The sequence below is a fragment of the Ictidomys tridecemlineatus genome, chromosome 2 (assembly GCF_052094955.1).
Source record: "Ictidomys tridecemlineatus isolate mIctTri1 chromosome 2, mIctTri1.hap1, whole genome shotgun sequence".
Classification (NCBI taxonomy): domain Eukaryota; kingdom Metazoa; phylum Chordata; class Mammalia; order Rodentia; family Sciuridae; genus Ictidomys; species Ictidomys tridecemlineatus.
Window position 1 is genome coordinate 4,085,461 of NC_135478.1, and position 25,658 is coordinate 4,111,118.

Below are 25,658 nucleotides of genomic sequence, written 5' to 3' on the forward strand. Positions count from 1 at the left end.
CCAGATAGGGGTCCAGGGGAGCCAGCAGGCTGACCTTGTCCAGGTAGATGATGAGGGTGTTCTTGTTGGAGAAGGCTTTGCTCAGCTCGTACTTGGAGATGTATCTGTCCACTCCGGTGCTCAGCTGGGGAAGGGCGGGGCTGATGAAGAATCCCTCCTGGACCCTGCTCTCCCTGCAGCCTCTTCCCCGTCCCCATCCCCGAGCCCTTCATACCAGCTCGAGGTCATTTGTGTCAGGAACGAAGCCCGTCATCATGGCTATATCCAGGATGGACATCGTGGCATCCTCTTTTCCCAGGTACCTGGACAGGGCAGAGGGAAGGTTGTTGGAGCCCAGGGCTCTGCTCCTGGATGAGAGGGGTCTGTCTGACCAGGGATCGAGGCCTCCGATTCCCACCCAGCATCATGGGAACTTGTTCAATTTTAGGAAACACTTCCCCAAGAGCAAAACTGAACTGTGATGGCCAAGGTCATGAAGATCTCAGGTTCTGCATGGGTTCAGATCACAGTGCTGTGTAAATTTGATCAGTTTTTTGACCCTTGTGTGCCTCAGTTCTTCTAGAAAATGACAGGAATATGGGCAACCCTTACTTTGCATGACTCAGCTACCCTGGTTCAGTGAAGTAGCACCCGATGACATGGTTCAAACCACAGCACTCGGGACAGTAGTCATCCTTCCCTGCAGTACAGACCTTGTTGCTAGCTCATCAGCCCACAGAGTGCTCTGTAACGCAACATGAGCTCCGAAATCAATGACCAATCACATGACCCCTCTGAAAGCCTGCCCGCGAAGGTCACGGAGCATCATTTATTCAAGTAACACACAGACAGCAAAGCATGAAGCTGTGTCGCCTCTGTCCTCCTGATCGACCCACATGACGCTTTACCCAGGTGGGTCCTGAAGAGAGGGAACTGGACAACAAAATGACCTTGCAGCAGAGAAATGAAGAGATGATGCTGGAAGTGAGCGTCACCTAGGGGTGCCAGGCGCTGAGGACACTGCCCCTGCCGCCATGTGAGTCAGCCTGAGTAGGAGGGGTAGTGACAAAAAGGAGGACAATGTCCCAGAGGAGGACAGGCTAGGGGGATCCGCTCCTCGGGAAAGGGACTCCTGAGGAACCTCATGACCTGGAAAGCTCTAGGGATAAAATGGAGCGGATCTGAGCTCAGACAGGAGCCCGGCAAGGCAGGATGGGAAAGGAGAGCTTACTGCAGAAACCAGCCCAGAGAACAGGGTTCACAGGGGAGAGCGGAGCAGGTGTGTGGGAAACGCACAAGCCCAGCTTCCCCGGAGGCTGAGGCACGAGGATCACAAGGCTGAGGCCAGCCTTGGCCACTTACCAGACTCTGTCTTAAAATAAACATTTTTTAAAAAGGGCTGGGGGTGTAGCTCAGTAGTACAGCATCCGGGGTCCACTCATGAGTACCCCAAAGCAAGCAAAAAACCATAAGGGAAAACACCTTTATTTTCAATGTTCTAATGTTTTAAATTACAGAACAATAAAAATAAACAAAAACCTTGCCTTACTATATTTTTCATTTCTTACACCATTTTGGGGAGTGCTGGGGATGAAATCCATGGCCTCCTGTGCGCAGGGCGAGGGCTCTGCTGGCAAGCTCCATCCAACCCTCCCTATGTCATTTTTTTTGTCTTTGTGGTGCTTGGGATTGAACCCAGGGAGGGCCTTGTGCATGCCAGGCAAGCACTCTACCCACTGAGCTCTGTCCCCAGCCCCCTCCCTATCTCATTTTAACTGAGAGTAGAAGAGTTTTTAGGGTTCTGATAGAAAATGTAAAAGTCATGGAACAATTGTGACATCCCATTGCTGCGGTTGACCGTCTGACTCTCCCACATGGCAGATACGTAAGATGGTACCAGATGCACGGGACACTCAGAACTCCTGGGTCCCATGGATCCTCCTGGCTGGGGCTTAGCCCAGTGGTGGAGCTGTGGCCTCGCATGTGTGAGGCCCTGGGGTCACCACAGCCCACCCAAAATTGCAATGAAAAATAAGTAGAAGGAAATCTTGCCAAATACAGAGGGTCGACCAAGAGGAAGCCCAAGGACCCGGCTTGTTACCTGGTACAGATGGCAAGGACCATGCTGCTCTTGGCATCCTGGGGCTTTTTGGCTAGAAACACAGAAGGGGGTGAGATGGGGAGGGCGTTCCTGGGTCCTGATGCAGGAGCCCGGAAGAAGAGGGAGCTGCCCAGCCACGGCCTCCGCCCTCTCTCTTTGAACAGAAACGGGGAAAGGGAATGCCAAGGGCCTTCATTCCCTGTACCTGTTTCAGGGGCTGGCTTTATGGTGACCCTGAGGTCAAAATTCTTGCATTTGACCTTGCCTTTGACTTTGGCATGGTACACTGTCACCACCTGTGAGATGGGAGGAGTCAAAGTCTCAAGGGACTTGAGATGCTGAGGATAGCAGGAGAGGGTCACTGTGGGGCAGAGGTCAGGGCATGTGGAGGGCTCTGGGCAGGTGGAGGGCCATGGGGAGGTGGAGGGCCATGGGCAGGTGGAGGGCCCTGGATGGGTGGAGGGCCCTGGATGGGTGGAGGGCCTGGGTTGGTGGAGGGCCATGGGGAGGTGGAGGGCCATGGGCAGGTGGAGGGCCCTGGATGGGTGGAGGGCCCTGGATGGGTGGAGGGCCCTGGATGGGTGGAGGGCCCTGGATGGTGGAGGGCCTGGGTTGGTGGCTCAGCAGCTGTGGGGCCTCAGTCCTCACCGACAGTGTGCCTTGGCCTTTGCCCTTAGCTGTTAAACTGAAACCCTCGTTTTGCTTGGTCTGCAGGGGAGAGGGAAGAGAGGGTGTTAGGAACCAAGCCTTCCCTGGCTCTGAGGACTCCCATAGCCATGTGCCTCCCTCCTGCTTCCCAGAAATCGAGGTGGGGAGGCCCAGAGCAGAGAGGGCTTGGCTGTACCTCCTCTGATCGCAGGAGGCTACCGGATTCCCAGAGGAGGCGATGCTTGATCTGGGAGCTGCGGCTGGGCAGGTGGAGGGCCACCTCCATGTTCAAGTCCTTGTGGTCAGGTACATCTGTCTGATATTGTGCCAAGGCCTGGAACACCATGAAGGTGGCCTGGAACCCATGAGAGAAGGAAGGTGAGCTGCGAGCCCAGGAAGTGCTCAGCACCCACTGGGGGATCAAGAGGTTTGGGTCAGAGTTAGGGCATTAAAGCTAGGCCCAGAGACCACCAGAGAGCAGGGTGAGACTGCGGAGTGCTGGGCACCGAACACACGGCTCACGGCAGAGGCTTAGACCTAGAGCCCACCAGCGTGTGACGTGAAGATTGGAAGCCAGACGTGGAGGTATCCACCTGTTATCCCAGTGACCTGGGAGACTGAGGCAGGAGGATCAGAAGTCACGGCTGGCCTCAGCAACTTCGTGAGACTCTAAGCAACTAGTGAGACCCTGTCACTACATAAAATGTAAGAAAGGGCTGGGGGTATTGCTCAGTGGTTAGGCACCCTGAGTTGAATCCCCAGTACCAAAAATATAAAGACTGGAGTTCATCAGATATTGAGGACATGCTCCATTTTCCGGAACTCCCCAGGATGCAGAGGCTTAGACCAGGACTTGAAGACCCTGCGGATGTGTCTAAGAGCCAACAGAAAGCCCAGCTGTGCTCTGACTGGATGGGAAGGGTTGAAGGTTGGTCCCCATGCAGCCTGGTGAGTCGTGGGGCGTGTGGGGAGCACCTGAGGGCTCTGAGCTCATCAGCACATGGACCCTTGGAGGGACTCACAGCTGGGCGGGCTGATGACAGCTGGTGGAAACTGCAGGGCCACACCTAGTTGGAGGCAGTGGGTCCTTGGGGAGTGATCTGGTCCCTTCCTCTAGTCCCTTCCTGTGTCTGCCTTCCAGCCACAGTGAGGTGAGCAGCTCTACTCTGCCCCATGCTCACCACCATGGAGTGGGCCTCACCAGGGCCCACAGTGATGGCCCCAAGCAACTATGGATTGAAACCAAGAGCCAAATAAATCCTCTCCGCTAAGTTGATCTTCTCAGGCATTTTGTCACAGCAATGAAAAGCTGAACACCACGTAAGACGCAAGGTCTAGAAACCCTGAGAGTGGGGCCTCGACCTATCCAGCGGAGACAGTCTCATTTCAGGACTTAGGGACCCTGAAATGTGTCTAGAACCCAGTCACGGAGGAAAGGACCTCCTCGGAGCCTGAGGATGCTGAATCCGAGTGTGACACTGTGAAGCGACACTGGGATTTTAATGGAGAGCCCACCAGAGAGAAAGAGGCTCAAGCTGGAGCCTGGGCTGCTGGATCCTGCAGACTCTGAAACCGTGTGTAGAAGGCTCTGGACGTGGTGTAGGAGGGAGAGGGCCTGGACGGTGCCCTGGAGTAAGGGAGAGCCCGCTTTAGAACGGGAGCCTGGTGGAAGCGGCAACGTGGACCAGCAGCCACCAAGGGAAGAGGGGGGCTCACTCCTGAGCTGGGGCCCCAAGGACACGGAATGGGCAGCAGAGAGAGCAGAGGCTCAGAGCAAAGCCTGGAGCTTCTGGACTGAAGTCTGGACCCCAGGTGGGGTGTAACCAAGACAAGCGGGGTTCTCTGCTCCTCTCCAGCCCCCTGCTGGTGGGACAGAAGAGCCTCTCGCCTGGGTCTCAGAGACCTGTCTGGGAGCTGGTGGCAGGCTCCAGGAGGTAGGGTGCAGGAGCCAGGGGTGGGGTGCTTGCCTGGGTGGAGCCATAGCCGCCTCCATAGTATCTCTGCTCATTGAGCCAGCGCACCACGGGGGGCACGGTGTCGAAGTCCCTCAGCAGGAGCAGGGCCAACAGGGCATAGGACGTGGCCTCCACGTTGTAGAGATGCTGGCCTGGCTCTTCCCAGCGGTTCTTATCTGCAAAAAGGACACCCTGAGCCCCCATGCTCACTGTCCTTGCAGCCTGGGGATGGCCCAGGGAAAGCTCAGAAAGAGACCCTGCCTGCGAGGCACTGAGGTATGGTATACCAGCCTGGCTCTGCTCGGCGGGCTGTGACCCCTTTCTGCAACTGAGTGCTCCCTACTCCTCCCTGAGTAAGCCGTGTGAGAGGCTTCTTGTGTGATCTGCAGTGACGATGGCCTTAGAGCCACTCACCCAAACCCTCCAACCACAGCACTGCATCCCCTCCCCTTCTTGAAGCTGCCCCTCACCTGTGGCTGTGCTCAGGAATTTTTCAAGGAGGACACCCTCTAGCCTGCCCATCTGGGCCAGGGCATAGCCAGCAATGGCCACGGTGTAGGGCCTCTGCAGGTTCCTGTATCTGGATTCCAGGAAGTCTCCTGCCTTGGAGATGCTGTCTCCCAGGAGCTGTGGGACAGAGGGGCGGGCACTCTGGTAGGTGGTCGCCACCACAGCCATGGTCAGCATCCTGCATGCGCCACTCCCGGGGCGACAGGATGGTGTCTGTCCTGGGACCTTTGTCTTGGATCTGTGCTTTCAGTGTTTCCCAGACCTCCTGGCCACCTGTGAGCACCTTGTGACTGAACAGCTCGATGTCAGTGGTGTGCTGGGAGCTTTTCAAGGAGCCCTCTCCTGCAAAGGCTGGGGGAGCCCTGGTTTGTACTGATTGGTGGTGTAAATCCGCCCCCCAGGGTCAACGTCAAGCTGACAATGTGACGTCACTGAATCAAGTGTTGGGAAAAGATGCTCTGAACAGGCAGGAGACATGAGGAGGAGTCCGACTCAGCAGGCAGCCAGGACTCAGGCCACCCCCCCTTCGTCCCCCCTTCCTCCTTCTCCTTGCCATCGCCCTCACTTCCTGCGTGCCTGCTGTGTATCCACTTGCTGACCTCCTGAAACCCTGAGAGATGACAACAGGGATGCCCAAGGGTCGGGGCGATCTTCCACGGAGTAAGTACGGGTGATTTACTAGGGAGCAGGTGCAGGGCTCTGGCGACCCCCCAAGGCAGCGCCTCCCCTCCCAGGTGGACATTCCCCAGCTGGGGCAGGCGGTGCTGAGGAGGGCACTTACGTTGACCTGCCCCTCGCAAATGTCCTTAGCCTCCTGCAGGGCGATGAGAACAAAGGCTGTGAGGGCCACATCACCTTCCACGCTGTTTCGGTAGCCACCCTGGGACGGGAGTAGAGCAGACACAGAGTCACCATGCTTGCTGGGTAGAGCCAGGGTAGATGAAAACCAGGCCCCAGCTCCAGCCCCCTGAGCCTCTTGTCTAACAGGGACAGGAGGCAGGAGCCAGAGGCTCCTCCGTGGGTACAGAGGTTCCTCAGTTTCCGAGGGACTCACATGCCAACAAACAATGGCAAAAGGAAAATATCGTGTAAAATTCATTCGGTGCCCTGACTTTTCCTGCATCGTAGCTTAGCCTGAACTGTGCTCGGGACACTCACATTAACACCCCTCCCACGAGGCTATTATAACAAGTGCTGAATTTCTCCTTCTTGTATTCAACCTGTGCCGAAAGTGAATGGAACGTGGTGTGGGATACGGTTTCCCACCATCGTGAAGTGTAAGATCCTAAGTGGCACCATGGTAAGTCGGGGAGCAGCTGTATTAATTTCTGACTTATGAAGGCTCTGCAGAATAAGACACAGCAGTGAATGAACTATGGGGTAGTGACCCTGTGAGGTCAGGACAGCTATCCTGGAGACAGCGCAGCTGGCACTCTGATCTTTAGAGGTGTCAACTCTCAGAGTGCAGGGGTTAGCACGCTGGGCAGCAGTGGGAGCTTGTGCAAAGCCCCTGTGTCAGGACTGAACAGGCTTCCACCAGTGTGGGTAGGGTGTAGAAGGAGAGGGCAGGCTGTGAGGCTGGGAGCCTGGAGGTCAGACTAGGGCACTGATTCTCTATCTTGGGCATACCTCAGCCTCACCTGGGGAGATGGGTTTATTAGAACTCATATTCCAGGGCCCCATCCCTAGAATTTCTGGTTCAACCAGTGTGGGATGCTATCCCAGAAAGTTCATTTCCAACAACTTTGAGGGTGATGCTCTTGCGGGTCCGAATATCACACTTTGAGAACCACTCCCCTGTGGAATTTAAGAGTCAGGGGAAGGGCTGGGGCTGGGGCTCAGCAGTAGAGTGCTCAACTAGCATGTGCTAGGCACTGGACTGATCCTGAGCATCACATAAAAATAAATAAATAAAATAAAGATATTGTGTCCAACTACAACTAAAAAAAAATTAAAAAGAAAAACAGGGGGAGCCTCAGGACTTTCTACGGAGGAATTCAATCAAATTTGAAAAGCATCGGTGGTGAACACCTGAGAGCTAACAAGAATGAAGCCCGCAGGGCAATGACCAGGAGCAGCTTTTCCAAGGTCTCAGGGTGAAGGAGGGAGATATGTGGACCAGCTCTGAGGCTGGGGATAGGAAGAAGGGGCCAGTTTTGAGCATCATCCCGGTAGTGGAATGGACAGGAGTGGAGCTGGATTAGATAGGACGTCAGAGGAGATTCCCAGGCTCTCCAGCAGGGCTCCTGCCTTTGCTTTAATGAAATTCTTATTTATTTGTCAACAAGATGTCGTGCGCTTTCATTTTGAAGATCTGGCTTTTGCAACATAGGAGTCACAATTATTTTCCCCGTCCCTCATTTCCACTTGCGCAGAGTGAATTGGGAATGTGCCTCCCATGACTCCCAGACGCCTCTCTCCCCCACTCTTGCCGTGAATCCGAATCTCTTACAATCATTTCTTGGTGTATCACGGGTCCATCCTCCTGGAAGAGTCCATCCGGCTTCTGCTTCTCCAAGATCAGCCATTTAACAGCTCCACAGAGGACCTGGGAGTCGATGGCAATGAGGTTGACTGCCAGGGAGAAGACCTTCACCACGTAAGCTGTCAGCCTGGGGAGGACACAGAGAGAGAACCAATCGGCTCTGGGCTTGCAGACTGCCATCCCAGTTACCCAATGAGAAGAGAGAGGCGGGGCCTGGCTCGGTTGCTGGGTTACCCCCAGGACTCCAGAGTTTCTTGAAGTCAGTGTTTAATGAAGCTCTACCTCCGCAGGTCACTTGCCAGCAGATGGGTTGACTAAAGGCTGCCGTGTCCATGCAAGCGCCCTGGAAGCGCCGCACAGGGCTGTTTATGTCCTGCTGGCCTAGAACACTCCTTGCTGATACCCAGGCCCTACTCAGCCAGGTGCAGGGCGGAGGCTGGCCAAGGTGACCACCCTGACTCACCAGGTGCTGGGCGCCCGGTTTTTGAAGGCAGCATAGGCGGAGTTGGGCTGTTTGAAGGCCAACTGCTGGGTGTACCCTGAGGGAAGAGAGTGGTCACCAGAGGAACGGAGCCCTTTTGGGTACCACAATAAGGGGCAGAGCGAGGATGTTATTCAGGGTGTGGAAAGAGTTCCTCAAGTGCAGGAGGACTCAGGGTGGGGAAGGGGGATGTCGGAGTGGGAGAGGAGCTTAAAGGAGGATGGGGTACTGAGGGAGTAAGAGAATAAAAAACGGCTGGTCCAGGGAGGGCATTCAGGGGAAGGGCGCAGGTGGGGCAGGATGCTGGTGCCAAGGGCTCTGAAGGGTTGGGAGATCTGAGAGAGGAGGGGAGGGGCTCTGGGGAGAGGCATTGCAGGGAGGGCGGGGTCTCAGGGGAGGGGCGGGGTCAGGAGGGGAGGGCCCTTCCAGGAGCCTGTGCCTTAGGCGCCTTGGGCGCACCCTTCTTAATGAGCTCCAAGGCATTCTGCCGCTTCTCTAGGCCGAATTTCTCCCACTGTTCCGTCTGGTCCAGGTAGTGCACCGCGATGACCGTGGGCGTCATGCCGATCATGTTCTGTTCCCCACAGCCAGAGGGGGTCACGATGAGGTGCTTCAGCCGCTCCGCGTCCACGGCGTCCTCTGCCATCTGGGCCACTGGGGTCCCTGCAGCAGGGCAGTAGGGGTATCTAGTACAGGGGCCCACTGTGCAGCAGGTGTGGGAGGTCCAGGCTGTCCCCAGCGTTCCCAGCCTCCCACCAGACAGGGCCAAGGGCTCAGGACAGGGAGGGGTAGGAGGGCGTGACGGGAGTGAGGAGGCTCCGTGGCTGAGGGGCTGGACGGGGCTTCTTCATGGGAGTCAGGGGAGCTCCTACTTCGCAGGGGGACCCTGGTTCCCAGATCTCTCCTTTCACCCACAGTAAAGTATTCTAGGCATGAATGCTTGTATGGTGCGTCATGCCCTTTGCCAGGCTCAGTTCTAAGAGAACAGCGCACAGCATCCCCTTTAAGAGTCACAAGAACCCTGGGAGGCCAATCTGCTCTTTCACTCCCATCACAGATGTGGGAGCCAAGGCTCCTGGCCCCCAGCCCTTCAGCTCCCAGGTTGGGAGGCCCCTTCCTCCCTTCCTCGCCCTGGTCTTCCATCCCAGGCAATTACTGGCAGAATTTCCGCTCTCCTCCAAATGCACTTAGCAGCAAAAGCTCTCTGTGAAGTCAGTAGTGCCAGAGGGCTCCTCTAAAACAGATCCAAGGGCGCTGCCCCAGCTGGTGTGAAGGCAGGTGTGTGGCTAACAGAGCCTGGCGCAGACACCTTCCTGGTTCCCACAGGGTTGGGAATGGCTCACCTTGCAGGAGGATCCTGGTCTCCGAATCAGTGTCTGGGACTTGGTCACTGAGGTCTGCGGCTGGCACCTCCTCTCTCTGCACGCCAGCTGCAGGGGAGAGATGTGACAGCACCAGCCCCTTTCTCCCCTGCCCGGCACCCCCATGCCCAGGCTATAGCCCCACACCCTCTCTGGCTGATGGCTCACCTTGCCCAAGGTGTTCTGGGTCCAGTGTGCGAATGGCCACGGTTTTGTTGACTCTAATTCCTTCCGGCTAGGAAGTCCAGTGAAGAAAAGGACAGACACAAAGATGGTCATCAAGCCACTGTCATGAGGATGACTCTAGCAGAGGGGTCATTCCTTACACAGATCTTGTGCAAATTCATCAAACAATTCTACATCAATGATGAAAAAGTTTGAAATCTTCACATGTGCTGAGAAACTACTTGGGCTAGCTCACTGGATCCTCACAATCCAATGGGGTGGGTGCTGCTTTCACTATGGTTTGGACATTGAATGTCCCCTAAAGGCCCGCGCAATGCAGGCTGAGTCTCAGGGTGGTGCTATTGGGACGAGATGTAGCCTGTTAGAGGTGGGGTCTGCGAGAGCTCTTTAGGTCACCGGGGTGTGCCCGTGAAGGGGATAATGGGATTGCAGACCCTCCTTGCTCTGTGTGCTTCCTGGCCAGGAGGTGAAGGATTTTGCCTCACTGCACACTCCATAGCAATGAGCCACCCCACCCCCACCGAGGCCTGAAAGCACTGGATCTGCCTGATCATGGACTGGAACCTCCAACATCCTGAGTCTAAATCAACCTCTTCTCTTCAAAAGTTAGTTACCACAGGTTTTCCATTATAGTGACAGAAAGCTGACTAGCACAGCTATCATCACTCACGTTCTCTTTAATTTAAAAAACTTTTAAGTAGAGATACTTAAGGTAGTCATGGTTGGGCACAGTGGTGTGTCTATAGGCCCAACTGCTCAGGAGGCTGAGGTGGGAGGATTCTTTGATCCCAGAAGTTTGAGGACACAGAGGGAATGGAGGAGGGAGGTGCTTTGGCTAAGCACCCCCAGAATTAGGGACAACACAAGAGAGGATTTCTCAAAAATGTTTTTTAAATGTCCATTTGGGCAACTTTTATTCACTAAGGTATTATCACAAGAGAAGCATTTTAGAATGTGAAGCCTCAACTAGATCGAAAACTGCTGTAGGGCTGGGGTGCAGCTCAGTGAGGGAGAGCTTGCCTGGCAGGCACCAAGTCCTGGGCTCCATCTTTCAATGAAAAAGAAAACAAACAAACAACAACAACAACAACAACAACAAAAACCTGCCTAAGCTGAGCTGCGAAGTCCCTCTGTTCAGCAGCAAGGAATAGCATGTTTATCCTACAGCAGCTTCCCATGAAGCCGGATCCTGAACACGCTGGTCCTCATGATTCCTGCTGGGACTAGATGACTCCTAGTTACAAAATGAGGAAACTGGGATGCCAGAGGGGTGAAATGACTGGCTCAAGGTCACACAGCTAGTAGGACAGAACTGAGGTTTAAATCTGGTCACCTGGCTCCAGAGTCTGGGTGTTAAACCCATTGCCATCTACGCATCTCTTAAATAAAAGAATATGCACAAAGCAAGCAGCACAGGGCCTGAAATACAGCGAGTGCTCATGAAACAGGGGCTATTTTAGCTAGTACTAAAAGTCCAACCCAGGCCCCCATCTGTGTGTACACAAAAGGCTTCCATGTGGACAGCAGTTTCTTTCCCAGGACCCCGTCTCCCCTCACTGGTAATAAAAGCAGATTTTGTCTGGAGATTGAGTTTTGCCCAGGGAGCTGCTGACACATGTTCAAGGAAGGCAAAGCCCCTATTGGTAGGCTGTGAGTTCCCATGGGTAAGTATCCTGCCATGATCCATTTCAGGCCGCCAACATCAGGGCACATGGAATTGGGGAGACTGGTGCGCTTTGCTCTCAGGAGCTGGACAGGCAGGCTCCCGCCAGGCCTGGCGTTTCTCCCCACTCACAGCCATCCAGTGTGGGGGCAGAAGGAACGTGGGACCCTCACTATGAGTTTATGTACTTTTAAAAGATGATTTTATTGTAGAGCCTTAAAACAATTGGTAAAAATATAAGTTTGCTTCCATAACATCTTCAAAATAAGGATAACTAAAGTCTGTCGGGGTAGAAATCCATTTCATGTAAAATAACATTGTGTGCTTGAATGCAGCAGCTTTTCAATGTTTTAATTATTTTCCCAACTTCTTTAACATTTTGGAAGAAATTAACCATTAGAGGGAAAATACAAACATGTACCCAGGGCTCTCGTTTTTCCTTCTGCCTAAACCTCTCATGTGCTTTGGCTTGACACAGGTGGATCTTATCTGCTTAAGATTTTCATATTTAATTTACTGTCCTTTTGTTTGATCATTTATTTGAATTCATTTCTTCCTTCCTTCTTTTTTTTTTTTCTTGATACTGAGAATTAAACCTAGGCACACTTAACCACTGAGACACATCTCGGGCTCATTTTTCCTAAGTTGCTAAGGCTGGACTTGAACTTGTGATCCTTCTGCCTCAGCCTCCTGAGTTGCTGAGATCACGAGAGCAGCCACTAAGCCTGGCTTGTGATGATTCTTAGGGTCTCAGAGCCTGAGCCACCCACCGGGGGTCAGCAGTATGGAGCACAGGCACCTTCCCTGAAGGACAAGGGACATCGGATGCGCGAAGGACTCACCACGACCTTCAGGGTCTTCTTGACACCGTCGCTGATGAAGTGGTTGTACACAGCAGCCTTGACCTCCACCTCCTGCAGCCCTATGGTCAAGGGCACGATGACATAGGGCACTGGCACCGAGGACTTGGGCGGGATCGTTACAGTCTGGTAGTAGCGCTTCTTGGCGGTGGCCAGGCTGCAGAACGCTGGGTTGTGGATCAGTTCCACCCTCACCTGCCAGGGAAGGAGGTGTCAGCGCAGGTGTGCAACAGGGCGTCCCCCTCACACCCCCAGGCCTCCGGCCCCTCCCCAGGGTGCACCTTGAGACTCTCCTTCTCGCGGTAGTTGAAGAGGACAGCTCGGATCTCCACCTGCTCATTGCGCACCACAGAGTAGGGCAACCGCAGGTCGATGAAGAAGTCCTGCATCACCGTGACCTCGTAGGGGTCTGCCACGCAGATCCCTGTCCACACAGAGACAGCACCAATGTCAAGGGCACGGGATGGGCAGGGCGGGCCAACCCAAGGGAACTGTAGCTTGAACTCAAGTTGCTGCCTCTTCCATAGTCCTGGCTCTCACCCTCAGCCAGGGGAGCTGGCCCAAGCTGCACCTGACTCTGCAGAAGCCCACAGACTAAACACTGGCCAAGACATGGGTTCTAGATGGTGGAGGGGCAGGAAGTGGCCTTATCATTGATGATTTCCTTTCTCTTTGCAGTTTGACTTTTAGACGCATGTGCAGGAAGACAACCAGCCTAACTAACTGGCGGGTCTCCAAAATATATCTGCTCCTCCAACCAGGTACGCTAAAGCCTTCTGGGATCACCCAGAGCTGCGGATGTGGCTGGCTGGAGTGGGGCTGTTTTTTACTTTTATTAACTTTTATTTACACTTATTCCATCTCAACCAGATTTAAACTAAAAAGCTAATAGTTGAGGATAGATGTTGTGAATATAGAAAAGATTATAAGCTGCACAGTTTATAAGGGGGATTTTTATGAGTGAGTTAAATCTCAATTCACAAAAAAGCAATGCTAGATTCAGTGACTGGGAAATGTTTAAGTATGTTTGCAACAACTTGGGCTTGAAAAGTTGCCTATTCATCTGTGAACATCATGAAACCCAGATACAGATCGAAATATTCCCAGTGAAAATCTAGTTCTGAGCTGCTCAAGGGAAATGCACAATGGATTGTAAAGACTAGTGCAAAGAAAAGTAAACTATAGAGGGGGCGGGGGTAGGGAAATTCTCTGTTCTTTCTGCTGAGTTTTTCTGTGAACTTAAAATTCCCTTTAAAAAATGAAATTTATTTTTTAATACCAATTTTGGAGACTAAGTGTCCAGGTCTGGCCTTTGAAGCCATGCAGTAGCCAGGTCAGAGGGAAGCGGGGCCGCTCAGCCCACCGGGGGAGCCTGTTGGGACAGAAAGGTGCCCAGGGCCCCGACTCTCCCTCACCTTTCTTGTCCGACAGGCTCACAGCCAGGATCTCCCAAGTGGTGATGGTGTCTTTCAGAAAGATGTTCAGGACCTTCGTGGAGATTCTGGGTCGGGAGAAGTGGGGGCATTAGAGGATTTCCAGCAGGGAGGAGGGCGAGGCCTGGGGGACAGGGCACAGGCTGGAGGGGTGGGCACGTGGGGGTGACCTATGTTGGGATGTGGGTTCCACAGTGGCTCTAGAAGAGATGCGAGGTTGCAGGTGTGTGCAGATGGAAGGTCACCCTGGCATGGTGTGGGGAGCTGTGGCAGTGGGCAGAGGGTGACAGGGGGTGGCAGGTATGGGCAAGGGTGGGCAGGGGCACCCTGGCCATACCCGTTTTTCTCTGGTTCTTTTAACTCTTCTATGGCCCACAACCAGCTCTCTGGAAACTGGCTTCTGGAAATGATGTCTTCTTCTGGAATTATGTCCTCATCCATGTCACCTGAAGGGTGAGAGCTGGCTTAGGGCAGCCCACCTCTCACACTGTCCCCTCTGCACTGTTGGGGCTCTTAGCTCGGAAACGCACCCAGAGGCCTGCTGTGGCTCTTCATGGGCCCAGGAACAGTTACCTTTCTGAAGTACTTACTCCCTTAAAAAAATTTAAAATTCTATTTGCAAATGTGTTGCTATCACGATAAATATAACCTTGCCTTCCTCTGATTTTCAAAGAAAGGAAAACATTTGCATGGACCTCTGTAAGGATCAGGGCCCCTGCATCCATGGATCTGTTAGTTCTGAATGCCACCAGCCCTTTGGAGAGCTCCCCAGACCTTGTGGGGACCACTGAAGAAGTGGTGGCCTTGAACAACCAGCTTGACCCTCAGCAAGTAAATACAGCTGGACAGGACTAGGTTCCACCCTGGCTGGGCTTTCCTCAAACGTGATGGACAGATCTTAGTTTGGCTCCGCATCTCCATCACAGTATGCAGGTGGAATCCCACAGATTCCTGGACCCACCTGCATTCTGGACTACTCCTTCCAAGGGAAGGAAGGAAGGAAGAAAGGAAGGAAGGAAGGAAGGAGGGAGGGAGGGAGGGAAGGAAGGAAGGAAGGACCTAAACCCAAACCCAAACTAAATGATGTGCATGTGTGTAACCTGTGGACACAGAGCTGGCTACACGTTTTGTCTCATTAAAAAGGAAATGAATGCCAGGGGCGGTGGAGCACGCCTGTAATCCCAGAGGATGGCAGACTGAGTCTAACCTCAGCAAAAGCAAGGTGCTAAGCAACTCAGTGAGACTCTTTATGTAAATAAAATAAAAAATAAGGCTGGGGATGTGGCTAAGTGATCGATGCCCCTGTCTTCAATCCCTCCTCCCCCCAAAGAAAACTGACTGAAGGTCAGATGAATGGATCAAAGTTGCTTCCTAATCCGTCAGGTGGCCTGACTTGGCGCCAGGCTTTGGGTGGCAGCACAGACCAGTTTCCCTGGGTGAAGGAAACTTGGCACCCCTCTGAGCCTTCCCACTGGCACCCGGTGTGGACAGCCCCACCAGCTGGGACCTTCTCTCCTACCACTGAGGGCCTGGGCACAGTGTGTGACTGCAGACTGACTCCGCAGGACTGGGACAATCTTCCTCACCCCAGGTGGCTCCACCACTAGATGAGGTGCTGCTTCTCCTCACACCTGAGAGCCTGGCCCCTCCTGGAAGGGCCTCCTTCCTCTCCCCTCACCAGGGACCCCTCTGCCCTTAGGTGGGAGCTGGTCCTTTTCACACTCCAGAACAGGGATTTTCTGCACCTCGTGGGGATGCGTATCTCCCTCCTTAAAGACCTCCCCTCCCCCTCAGACAGGCCCTCCCCCTCCCCCTTCAGACTGGATCTCCCCCTCAAACAGGACCTCCCCCTCCCCCTCAGACAGGACCTCCCCCTCCCCCTCAGACAAGACCTCCACCTCCCACTTCAGACAGGACCTCCCCCTCAGACTAATCCTCCCCCTCCCCCTCAGACTTGCCCTCCCACTCCCCCAGACAGGACCTCCCCTCCCCCAGACAGGCCCTCCCCCACCCCTTCAGACTGGCTCTCCCCCTCCCTCAGGCAGGCAGGCTCCTGTCCCAGGGACTCACTCCTGGCCAGGCCCAGGAGGCCCTCGCGGCGGTGCTGCTGCCGCAGCTGGGTGATGTAGCTGCAGCAGTCCAGGAAGGCCTGCACGCAGGAGGCGCCCAGGGAGATGAAGCGGGCCCTGCGCTGGCAGGGGAAGCCCATGGGGTTCTCCCGCATCCCGTCCTCGCAGCACCTGCGCAGCTCCTTGGTCTTGTACTGACCCGCTGTGGGAGCACACACCTGCTCAGGCACAGCCCTGGCCAGGTGCCCCCACCCAGGAGAGCCCAGGGCAGACCCAGGAAGAAGTGCCCGGGGCCAGCCCTCCGCTCCTCCCTCTTTGGCTCCTGGAAGGTCACATTGGGGCCCAGATGGCCAGGCCCAGGGCGGGTGGTGGGGAAGGGCAGGCAGAGGGCCCCACCTTTGTCCATCCTCTTTTCCATGAGCTGCACAGAGCGACGCCGGCGGGCAGCGGGTTTGGAGCACTCCAGTTCTGAGGGGCAGGTGGACCAAGAACAGGTTGGGTAAAGCACCTACTGTGCGCCCTGGGATCACCCCTCACAACAGCCTCAAGTTGGCGTGTGGCTGTTTCCATTGGACGGATGAAGAAACTGAGGCCCAGGAGAAGCCTGTTGGCGGGGCCAGTGGAGGCGGGACTTGAACCAGGTGCCCCATTCCAGAGCCCCTCGCTGCCCCTACCTGTCCTCTGGGCTGTCTGCAGGTCTTTGTTGGTCTTAAAGGCCAGCCCTGCGTCCATGAAGACTCCAGCATAGTCCTGCCCACTGCCCGGGGTGCAGCCAATGTCTGCCTTCTCCACCACGTCCCAGATCTGCAGGGGGTGGGTGGCCAGGTAGGGACAGGCAGGACAGCATCCCCTGTTCCAGCTCCCCACGGTAAACGCAGCCCCTCCCACCCACCCCACTCCAGCCCACCCACAGCTCCATCCCCACCTATTCCTAGCCCCACTCCTCACCCCACCCCTTCACCTCCAACTCCACTTGCATTTACCTCTTCATTCTAAGCCCTGACCAGCTCACTCCTTCCTCACTCTCTAGCGTCACCCCATGCCCCAGGCTTCCACATCAGATGGCCCCAGAGTACACAGGGCCATGTCCAAACTGCATCTTACTGTGACCATCCTTAATCTGGACCTTGACCATGACCTTCCCAAGCTGGACCTTGACCATGACCCTTCCCAAGCTGGACTGCATTTCCATCTCATGACCTCATCCTTGTGTGTCCACTCTGACGTCTGGTCCACCACCCCCACCCCGTCCTTCATGCTCTCTGATCCCAGTCCTGCTCCACCCCACGCCATCCCTGTGCCTCCGTGGTCTTGGGTCAGCCTCAGCCACAGCCGCCCACCTTACTCTGAGTCAGCTTGTTCTTCTTGTTGAGCACAAACACGCCCTTGTCCACAGCCACCAGCCCCACTCGGGCCCCACGGTCACCCTCTATCTTGAGGGTCATCTGCTGCCCAGGTAAAGGCTGCCGGTCGTCCTTCCCACCACCTTTGACCACCAGCTGCAGGGAAGTGGGAGAAGCAGGAAGGAGCAGTGAGCCCTGGGAGGGCACCGAGGACGGGGAAGTCCAGGCCGGACCCAGAGGAGGAAAGGCGGAGGGTGGGGGTGGCGCGGGGATGCTCACCGTGCCCACGCACGAGTCCTTGACGTCCACCCACACAGAGTCCGCCACCACCTCCCTCTTGCCGCTGGCACCCATCAGCGTGTAATAGGCCACCAGGCGGAAGGAAGGGATGAAATCCGCAGTGATGGTCAGGGGCAGCACCACCAGGTCCTGGCCGGGCTCTCGGGCCTGGCGACCTGCCTTCAACAGCTTGCCCTTGTTCAGGATCTGGAGGACAGAAGGACAGAAGGTCAGGGCGGGAGAGGAGGGAGATCTGGGCTTGGGGAGGGATGCTGGGTGCTGGAGAAGCCGTGAGCAGGGCGTGGGGGCCCAGGGCCACAGACCAGGTAGGTGTAGTAGCGGATCTTGGCATCCTGGCCAGGGTCCACTCGCAGGTGGAAGTTGACGTTGAGGGTCTCGCCTGGCTTGAGCTCCATGCGAGACACAGAGAGGTGCAGGTAGTTGTTGGAGTTGAACAGCGTGCTGTAGGGTTGGGCCTGCATGGTCCTGACGGCCTGCCGCGCCTGGGGGATGCCCTGCTTGCTGGTGCGCACCTGGGGGAGGGGGAGAGGGATGGAGGCCAGGACCAAGGACGCCCTCAGCCTGATCTCAAGGCACAGGGTGTGTGACCTCTGATGGCGAGGAAGGCTTTGCAGATGGGGTGAAGCTAGGGATCCTGTGCGGATGTCGTCCTGGACTACCTGGGTGGACCCAGGGGTGCGGTGGGGTGAGAGGGAGAGAGAGAGAGAGGAAGAGAGGGAGGGTCCGGCAGGGAGGGGGGAGGGAGAGAGAAGGAGGGAGGGAGGGAGGGGGAGGGATAGAGAGGAGGAGAAGGAGGAAGAAGGAAAAGGAAGGAGGTGAGGCAGAGGGGGGAGAGGTGATTTCTTGGACACATGCTGCTGGCTCTGAGGTGGAGGATAGGTCAGGAACAGGGCCTGGGGGTGGGGCTCTAGACGCTGGCAGAGACAGGACAGAGCCTCAGGAGGAACCACCTGCCACACCTGGATTTGGGGACTTTGAGGTCCAGAACTGCAAATGAATAATTCTGTGTTTGGTCACTAGGCTGGGGCCTGACCACCTGCTTCAACAGCTTGCCCTCGTTCAGGATCTGGGGGACAGAAGCCACAGGCCTGTCTCAGGTGCCAGCCCCCGAGGCCTAGAAGGCAGAGGGATGGGCACAGGAGCCCTGGAGGATCACGTCCCTCTGCGGCCTGCGTGGGAGCCAGTGAGGGGCAGATATCAGGAGAGCAGGGACCCCGTGCCAGCAATGGACCCCTCCAGGGACACGGCAGAGCACTCCTGGTAGGATCTGGACTCCTCAGTGCCAGAGGCCATGTGCTCCTCTGTGGCCCCCGAGACAGCTGACCTCTGCCCCAGGAGGATCCCCCCACGCCTGCGACAGCACCCCACTTGCAAATCTTGCAAATGGCAGGGTCCTTCTGTACAAGTGCCAAGCCCTGGGGCACCCTCTCCCTGGTGGCGGGAGCCCCAGGATGGCGGGACTCACTGTGATAGTCAGTGGCTGCCGGCTGTTGGGCGTGTTGACGGTCAGCTTGGCCACGCCATCGTCTTGCGTCAGAGACTGCACATCATTGCCCTGAATCACCACGGGCACACGGCGGGCTGGAGAGCCATCAGGGTTTGTCACATACACCTGTGGACAGGGGGTGGGGGATCTGGTGACTCTGAGGGGTGCTCAGTGCTCCCCGAGTGGGCGTGGGCCCTGCCCCGGGTCTCACCATGAGGTCGAAGGGCATGGCTGGTTTGAAGTACTTGGGCGTCTTGGTGAAGTGGATCTGGTAGGGGGAGGTCACGATCTGGATCCCACTGTGCTCTGCCTCCACCATGTCGCTGCCTGAGGAGAGGGACCATGAGGGTGGCCCCTGGCTGCCCCTGGGACCAGGCCTCCTCCCTCAGACTGGGTCCCACCTCCACACGGGGCCTCCTCCCTCAGACCAGAGCCCCCTCAGATGCCCCCTCTTCTCCCTGGACCTTGCTCTCGGGCTGGGCTCCTCCCCCAGGGGGATCTGCTCTCAGCCAGACTACCTGGTGGTCCTGGGCCTCACCTGAGTGCAGGATGACAGTGACAGACACGTACAAGGACTTCCCCACCAGGGCGTCGGCTCGGGAGGGCTGCACACCATCCAGCAGCACCTGGCGGCTCAGGGTGGCCTCCCCGGTGCCATCCTCGATCTGGGGAGGGGACAAGGCTCAGCGGGGTGCCCTGGGGAGCTGCCTGAGAGGGGGCGCTGGAGGGAGGGGCGTCCAGGGGCCTCTCAGGTACCACAACGCGCTGGAGGGACTGGGGCAGTGAGATCCTCTGGTCGCCATCCTGGACCCCGAAGATGACGAAGGCGGTGCCGTCCACGTTCTTCCCATACAGGAACCTGCAGGGCCACGGCGTCAGCGCCCACTCTCGGAAGGCCACGTTGCCCTAACTGCTCACTATGGCCAAACACCCAAGTCCCCGCCCTCACCTGGCCTCACCTGGCCTCACCTGGCTCCTCACCTAGCTCCTCACCTGGCCTTTTCCTGGCCCCTTCAAGTGGCCTCACCTGGCCTCACCTGAACCTTTCTTCTGGCCTCACCTGGCCCTCACCAGGCCTCGCATCTGGCTCCTCATCTGGGTTCTTACCTGGCCCTTATCTAGCCTCTTCCCAGGCCCCCTTACCTGGCCTTCACCTACCTCCTAACCTGGACCTCACCTAGCCTCATGTGGCCCCTACCTGGCCTCACCTGGCCTTCACCTGGCTCCCCAACTGGACCTCACCTGGCCTCACCTGGCCCTCACCTGAACCCTTCTTCTGGCCTCACTTTTACCTTACCTGGCCTCTTACCAGGCTTCTCATCTGTGTCCTCATCTGTTATTCACCTGGTCCCATCCCAGGCCCTGTCACCTGGACCTCACCTGGACACTCACATGGCCTCTCACCTGGCACCTCATCTGGGTCCCCACCTGGCCTTATCCCATCCCCATCCTAGGCCCCCTCACTGGTCTTCACCTGGCTCCTCACATGGACCTCATCTGGCCTCACTTGGCCCTCACTGGGCCCCTTCAACTGGCCTCATCTGAACCTGCCCTGGCCTCACCTGGCCCTCACCTGGACCTTTCTTCTGGCCTCACTTGGCCCTCACCTGGCCTTCACGTAGCTCCTAACCTGGACCTCACCTAGCATCATGTGGCCCTTACCTGGCCTCACCTGGCCTTCACCTGGCTCCCCACCTGGACCTCACCTGGCCTCATCTGGCCCTCACCTGAACCCTTGTCCTGGCCTCACCTGGTTTTCAATTGCCCTCACTTGGACACTCAAATGGCCTCTCATCTGGCTCCTCATCTGGGTCCTCACCTGGCCATCACCCATCCCCATCCTAGGCCCCCCTCACCTGATCTTCACCTGGCTCCTCACCTGGACCTCATCTAGTCTCACCTGGCCCTCACTTGGCCCCTTCAACTGGCCTCACCTGAACCTACCCTGGCCTAATCTGGCCCTCACCTGGCCTCACCTGGCCCTCACCTGAACCCTTCACCTTGCTTCACTTGACTCCTCACCTGGCCTCACCTGAACCCTCATCTGGCTCCTCACCTGGGTCCTCACCTGGCATTCACTGGTCCCATCCCAGGCCCTGGCACCTGGCTCCTCACCTAGCCCTCTCCTGGTCTCACCTCTTGGGCCTCACCTGGCTGTGATGGTGACCTCCAGGCCATTCGGGTCATCGATGTAGTAGAATTTCTCTGCGGGCTCCACCAGGACCTCGAAGCTGGGCAGCACTAGGGTGAGAGCCGGTGTTGGCGCGGCTGGTGCAGGGCCCAGCGCTCCAGGACCCCCAGGTCCTCCCCCACTCACCGTACTCCTTCACCTCGAACTCAGCGGAGAACACCTGCTGCGGCGAATTCTCATACTGGGCCCGGATCTTCCACTGCCCCATGCTGCAGAGAGGGCGGGTGAGGGCAGCCCGGCCTCAAGCCCTGCTCCCCCTCAGGGGACTCGGGCCCCCGAACCCCCACAGAGCCCCATGTACTTGACCAGCTCTGGGATGTTCCAAGACAAGGGCACGATGCCAAACTGGTTTTGAGAAGACAGAGTGTCCCTCTTGATGGGGATGCCATCTGGGGTCTGTAAGCAGACAGGAAGGGCTGTGGCTTAAAGTGGCTCTTCTGAGGCCAGGCTCTGCCCCCAGCCTCTTTGCACCCCGTCGACAGGTGCAGGGGTTAAGGATGTGGATCCGGGTCCATCAGCCTAGGTTCAAACCCTACCATGCCATTTACAAATCGTGTGACCTCGGGCAAGTTACTTAACCTCTCTGTGCTCCATGAGCACATGCAGCAAAGGGAGACCATAAAGGCTCCCAGCTCGCTGGCTTGGGTTGTCCTTCACATAAGCAGGGCATTGATAAGGATCAGTGCCTCTCTGAATGCAGCTAACACTAGCATCTTCTGCCCACTCGTATGCTAGACCGGCACTGAGCCTTGTCTGTGAACACATAAGAACAGCAAGTTCATGGGTTCCACTGCCAGCAGCTAACCTTCAGGTGACAGACCTCAAAGCCTGCTTTTCTGGGATTGGAATGCGGGCAATTCTGTGGATGAGGTTCTCTGTTGCATGGGAGCTGAGGCACCAGCACTTAGAGGAGGAGATGCATGGACTCTGTCCCTGGCTGACCGCCTTGATCCTCTACCCAGTCACAGGGCCTTTGCACTCACCACCACCTTGCATGATTTCTGTCCCTCCTCATGACAATCGCTGAGGGCAAGACCCCCTTCCTCACCCTGCTCTCCTTCCTGCCCCCCTCCTTCTTCCGTTATGTTTTTATTCCACCCAGGTAGGTGCCAAGGACTGAGCTGAGTTCAGGTGTTGAGACCCTGAACACTCAGAGAAAAGTCCCTTCCCCTGTGAACTTGGATTCAATGGAGGGTGGAGGGGATTAAGAAAGGAACAGACCATACCACACATGGGTTCTGAGTGTGTGTGTGTGTGTGTGTGTGTGTGTGTGTTGGTGCCTGCAGTGGGGATGTGCAACTCTATGGGGTGCTCAGGGAAGCCTCACTGTAAAATCGGGACAAGGGTGACAATTGAGCAGAAAATTTAAACAGGCAAGAGAGTGAGCTCCATGGCTTTTCAAAGAAAAGGTCTGTATATACTTATGTTTTAAAGCTTTAACTGTCTGTGCAAAGACCCTGGGGCAGGACTGAGCACAGCAAGGATGGCAGGGGAGAGAGGACGAGGGGAGGCAGGGAGAGAATGGAGAAAGCTGTGTGGGCTGCAGGAAGGACCTAGACTTTTATCCCAAGGGAGGTGGGAGCCATGGGAGGCTGTGGGCAGAGGAGGAAGAGACCCTCACTGGGGTCTCAGAATGTTTGGGAGCATGTGCTGCCCTGTGGGTCCCCCTGGACCTCTGCCATCTCCAGACGTCTCTCTGCATTGATGTCTCTGCATGTCTCTTTGTCTCTGGGACCCCCTGCCCAGGGTCTCTGTCCTGTGTGACTGGCGCCTGGCTTTCTGTACCTCAATGCTGACGACGATGGTCCGGCCCACTGGCAGCAGCTTGTGGTCCACAGTGAAGATCCGGTAGAGGACTGGAAGGCCGTGGGAGAGACAGAGGAGCCCATGAGACCTCCCCCACACCCTGGGGCCTGGCCCTCCCCAGCCAGCCCAGCCCCGTACCCGTGGAGCCGGGAGTGTAGATGGTCTTGTCTGTCTGGATGAAGAGGTACCCGCTCTGAAGGCTGACCAGCACCACCTTCTCCACCATCGTGGCCCCGAAGTTCGCCAGGACAGTCACAAACTTGTGGCCCTTTTCCGACCTGAACTCCTTGCTGGCTGGGATCTAGGCATGTGCCAGGGCATTGTTAGGGGTCTGCTCCAGGGTCCCAGGCCCTGTGTCCAGATTCTGGGCCCTTGGGGGGGCTGTCACCTGCTGCTCTTCATAAGGGAACCTGCCCATCATCTTACTTTGCCTGTGTTGTGCAGGTTGGGAGAGGGCAGAGACACCAGGGGCAGGAGCCAAGGGGGATCAGAGAGTGGACTGAGGGTGGGCTCAGAAGAATGACCGGGGGGGGGGGGGGACTCAAAGGGAAAGGGACTCAGAAAAGGGGCTTCGACTCAGGAGAGGAAATTAAAAGGGAATGAAACCTAGGGAAAGGACTGAGAATAGGGAGGAGACTCTCAGGAAGAGACTCAGAGGGGAGAAGTTCCAAAGGGGAGGAGACTCAGAGAGGGGAGGGGCCCAGGGGGTATGAGACTCAGAGAAGGGTGGGGCTCAGGGGGAGGAGACTCAGAGAGGGGAGGGGCTCAGGGGGAGGAGACTCAGAGAGGGGAGGGGCTCAGAGGGAGGAGACTCAAAGAAGGGTGGGGCTCAGAGGGGAGGAGACTCAGAGAGGGGAGGGGCTCAGAGGGGAGGAGACTCAGAGAGGGGAGGGGCTCAGAGGGGAGGAGACTCAGAGAGGGGAGGGGCTCAGAGGGAGGAGACTCAGAGAAGGGTGAAGCTCAGAGGGGAGGAGACTCAGAGAAGGCGGGGCTCAGAGGGGAGGAGACTCAGAGAGGGGAGGGGCTCAGAGGGGAGGAGACGCAGAGATGGGAGGGGCTCAGAGGGGAGGAGACTGAGAGAGGGGAGGGGCTCAGAGGGGAGGAGACTCAGATGGTGGAGGCTGGAAGGGGAGTAAGCTCAAGGGGGTAGGGGCTCTCAAGTGGAGGGGATAGAGAGGGAGGGGCTCAGTAGGGGAGCAGCAGACTCACATGGTGGAGTTTAGAGGGGGAGTACACCCAGAGGAGGGGCGGCACTCAGAAGAGGGGAAACTCAGAAGAGACAGGGCCTGAGAGGGAAGACGCCCAAGGACATGGTTCAGAGGGACAGACCACAAAGAGTGCGAGGGACTGTGGAGGTCGGCTGGGCTGCTTCCAGTCTGCGCCCACCTTGATGGTGACGTTGCCCAGGTGTCCAGTGGCACCACTCAGTACCGTCTTCTCACTGGACAGCACTTGCTTCTTGGCTGGAAAGTCGTGGACCGTGACTGTGACAGGAACGTCCCCTTCAACTTCGTGGGCCTCCAGAACTATGTTTTCCTCATTCTCCAGCCGCAGGATGTTGGGGGTGATCATGGAGTACCTGTCCAGTGGCGCACAGAGCTGTATTCCCAGGGACAGGAGACTCCAGCCCTAGCCTGGTCAGTGCCTGGATGCTCCTCTCTTCCCTAGCACTTTGCCTCAGACCCTGAAGGGAATCCAGTGACAGCCTGGGACACCTGCCAGCCTCAGGTCCTGGCTATGCCTTCCTCTCTGGCACCGTCACCTCCCTATCCCCATGGGCAGGACGGCAGTCACCATGACCTCCCACCCCCTCAGCCAGGTGTACCTGGATTTGAAAGCTTGAACATCTAGGGCTGCAGTTTCCCACCAACCCCTGATCCTCAGAAACAAACCCAGCAACCCTCTTAAGTCTCTAGACTTCCAAACCACAATTGCCTAAACCCATATACCCTCAACCTCTAAACCTCAAGTCCTAGAATACTCCAAACCCAAACTTAAGCCTCTGACACCACGGTCTTATTAATACAACCAGATCCACACACTCCCAACCCTGCATAAACCCAAAGGACCAAATCACTGAGCCTCTAAATGCTGAAACTCATGATTTCTGAACTGTTTGGACTTGTTAACCTCCAGTTTACTCCAACTTACGATCGCTAAACACACAGACCCTCCATCCTAAACCTCCAGACACTCAGTTCCAAAAATGTGCAAACTCCAATTCCCCTGTGCCTAGATTCCACAGAAACCCAGCCCACAAACACCCCAGCCAGGCAGCCCAAATTCTCATGTCCTACCACCAACCTGAAATCCACAGACACCCATGTGCATCTGGATTCTACAAGGACCTGAAGCCCAAATGCTTGCTCCTACCTGGGCCTGGCTACTCACATGGGGTCCCCCAGGGCCAGGGGGAGGCTGGCCAGCAGCAGCAACAGCAGCCTGGGACCTGAGGCAGGTCCCATGGTGCAGGGAGAGTGGAGGCAGAGGGACAGAGGAGAGGGAGAGGACGGGGAGGAGTGAGCAGAGCCGCTGGGAGCTCCTTTTATCCACTGGGCCTCTCCCCCACTCAGCCCTTCCTTCCCCTGTGGTCTTGCCCCTCCCAGGGGCTGCCCCAGATTGCTCAATACATTTCCTGAGGGTTTCAAGCCCTGTTGGCAGCAAGTCCAGGGGTTAGTAACCTGAGGGCACATCCCCCTTTAACAGCAAAGTCCTGTCCCCTGTCCTTGGCAATCACAGGGTCAAGGCCAGCTGGCCAGCCAGGATTGCTCCCCATTATGCCCAGTCTGTGGTGGAGAACA

At 56.5% G+C, this 25,658-nt stretch overlaps 1 protein-coding gene across 1 annotated transcript in view; it reads right to left on the minus strand.

Moving 5' to 3' along the window:
* The window catches only part of LOC101954811 (complement C3), a 28,601-nt gene extending 3,196 nt beyond the window's left edge, over nucleotides 1–25,405 (minus strand). The window contains exons 1-35 of the mRNA XM_078034648.1: nucleotides 25,249–25,405; nucleotides 24,244–24,436; nucleotides 22,996–23,158; nucleotides 22,837–22,907; nucleotides 21,353–21,447; nucleotides 21,178–21,260; nucleotides 21,011–21,101; nucleotides 19,617–19,719; nucleotides 19,399–19,525; nucleotides 19,072–19,187; nucleotides 18,840–18,986; nucleotides 17,677–17,886; nucleotides 17,354–17,560; nucleotides 17,072–17,230; nucleotides 16,406–16,535; nucleotides 16,128–16,199; nucleotides 15,733–15,933; nucleotides 14,000–14,108; nucleotides 13,645–13,730; nucleotides 12,511–12,653; nucleotides 12,212–12,424; nucleotides 9,689–9,755; nucleotides 9,503–9,589; nucleotides 8,619–8,822; nucleotides 8,142–8,217; nucleotides 7,646–7,805; nucleotides 5,975–6,073; nucleotides 5,154–5,310; nucleotides 4,696–4,859; nucleotides 2,925–3,083; nucleotides 2,729–2,788; nucleotides 2,286–2,376; nucleotides 2,081–2,132; nucleotides 215–302; nucleotides 35–124 (exon numbers count right to left, since the gene is read on the minus strand). Of these exons, the coding sequence (XP_077890774.1) occupies nucleotides 35–124; nucleotides 215–302; nucleotides 2,081–2,132; nucleotides 2,286–2,376; nucleotides 2,729–2,788; nucleotides 2,925–3,083; nucleotides 4,696–4,859; nucleotides 5,154–5,310; nucleotides 5,975–6,073; nucleotides 7,646–7,805; nucleotides 8,142–8,217; nucleotides 8,619–8,822; nucleotides 9,503–9,589; nucleotides 9,689–9,755; nucleotides 12,212–12,424; nucleotides 12,511–12,653; nucleotides 13,645–13,730; nucleotides 14,000–14,108; nucleotides 15,733–15,933; nucleotides 16,128–16,199; nucleotides 16,406–16,535; nucleotides 17,072–17,230; nucleotides 17,354–17,560; nucleotides 17,677–17,886; nucleotides 18,840–18,986; nucleotides 19,072–19,187; nucleotides 19,399–19,525; nucleotides 19,617–19,719; nucleotides 21,011–21,101; nucleotides 21,178–21,260; nucleotides 21,353–21,447; nucleotides 22,837–22,907; nucleotides 22,996–23,158; nucleotides 24,244–24,436; nucleotides 25,249–25,322 (4,347 nt within the window). The 5' untranslated portion in view covers nucleotides 25,323–25,405. The remainder of the gene's footprint in view (nucleotides 1–34; nucleotides 125–214; nucleotides 303–2,080; nucleotides 2,133–2,285; nucleotides 2,377–2,728; nucleotides 2,789–2,924; nucleotides 3,084–4,695; nucleotides 4,860–5,153; nucleotides 5,311–5,974; nucleotides 6,074–7,645; nucleotides 7,806–8,141; nucleotides 8,218–8,618; nucleotides 8,823–9,502; nucleotides 9,590–9,688; nucleotides 9,756–12,211; nucleotides 12,425–12,510; nucleotides 12,654–13,644; nucleotides 13,731–13,999; nucleotides 14,109–15,732; nucleotides 15,934–16,127; nucleotides 16,200–16,405; nucleotides 16,536–17,071; nucleotides 17,231–17,353; nucleotides 17,561–17,676; nucleotides 17,887–18,839; nucleotides 18,987–19,071; nucleotides 19,188–19,398; nucleotides 19,526–19,616; nucleotides 19,720–21,010; nucleotides 21,102–21,177; nucleotides 21,261–21,352; nucleotides 21,448–22,836; nucleotides 22,908–22,995; nucleotides 23,159–24,243; nucleotides 24,437–25,248) is intronic.
* Nucleotides 25,406–25,658: the final 253 nt, after the last annotated feature.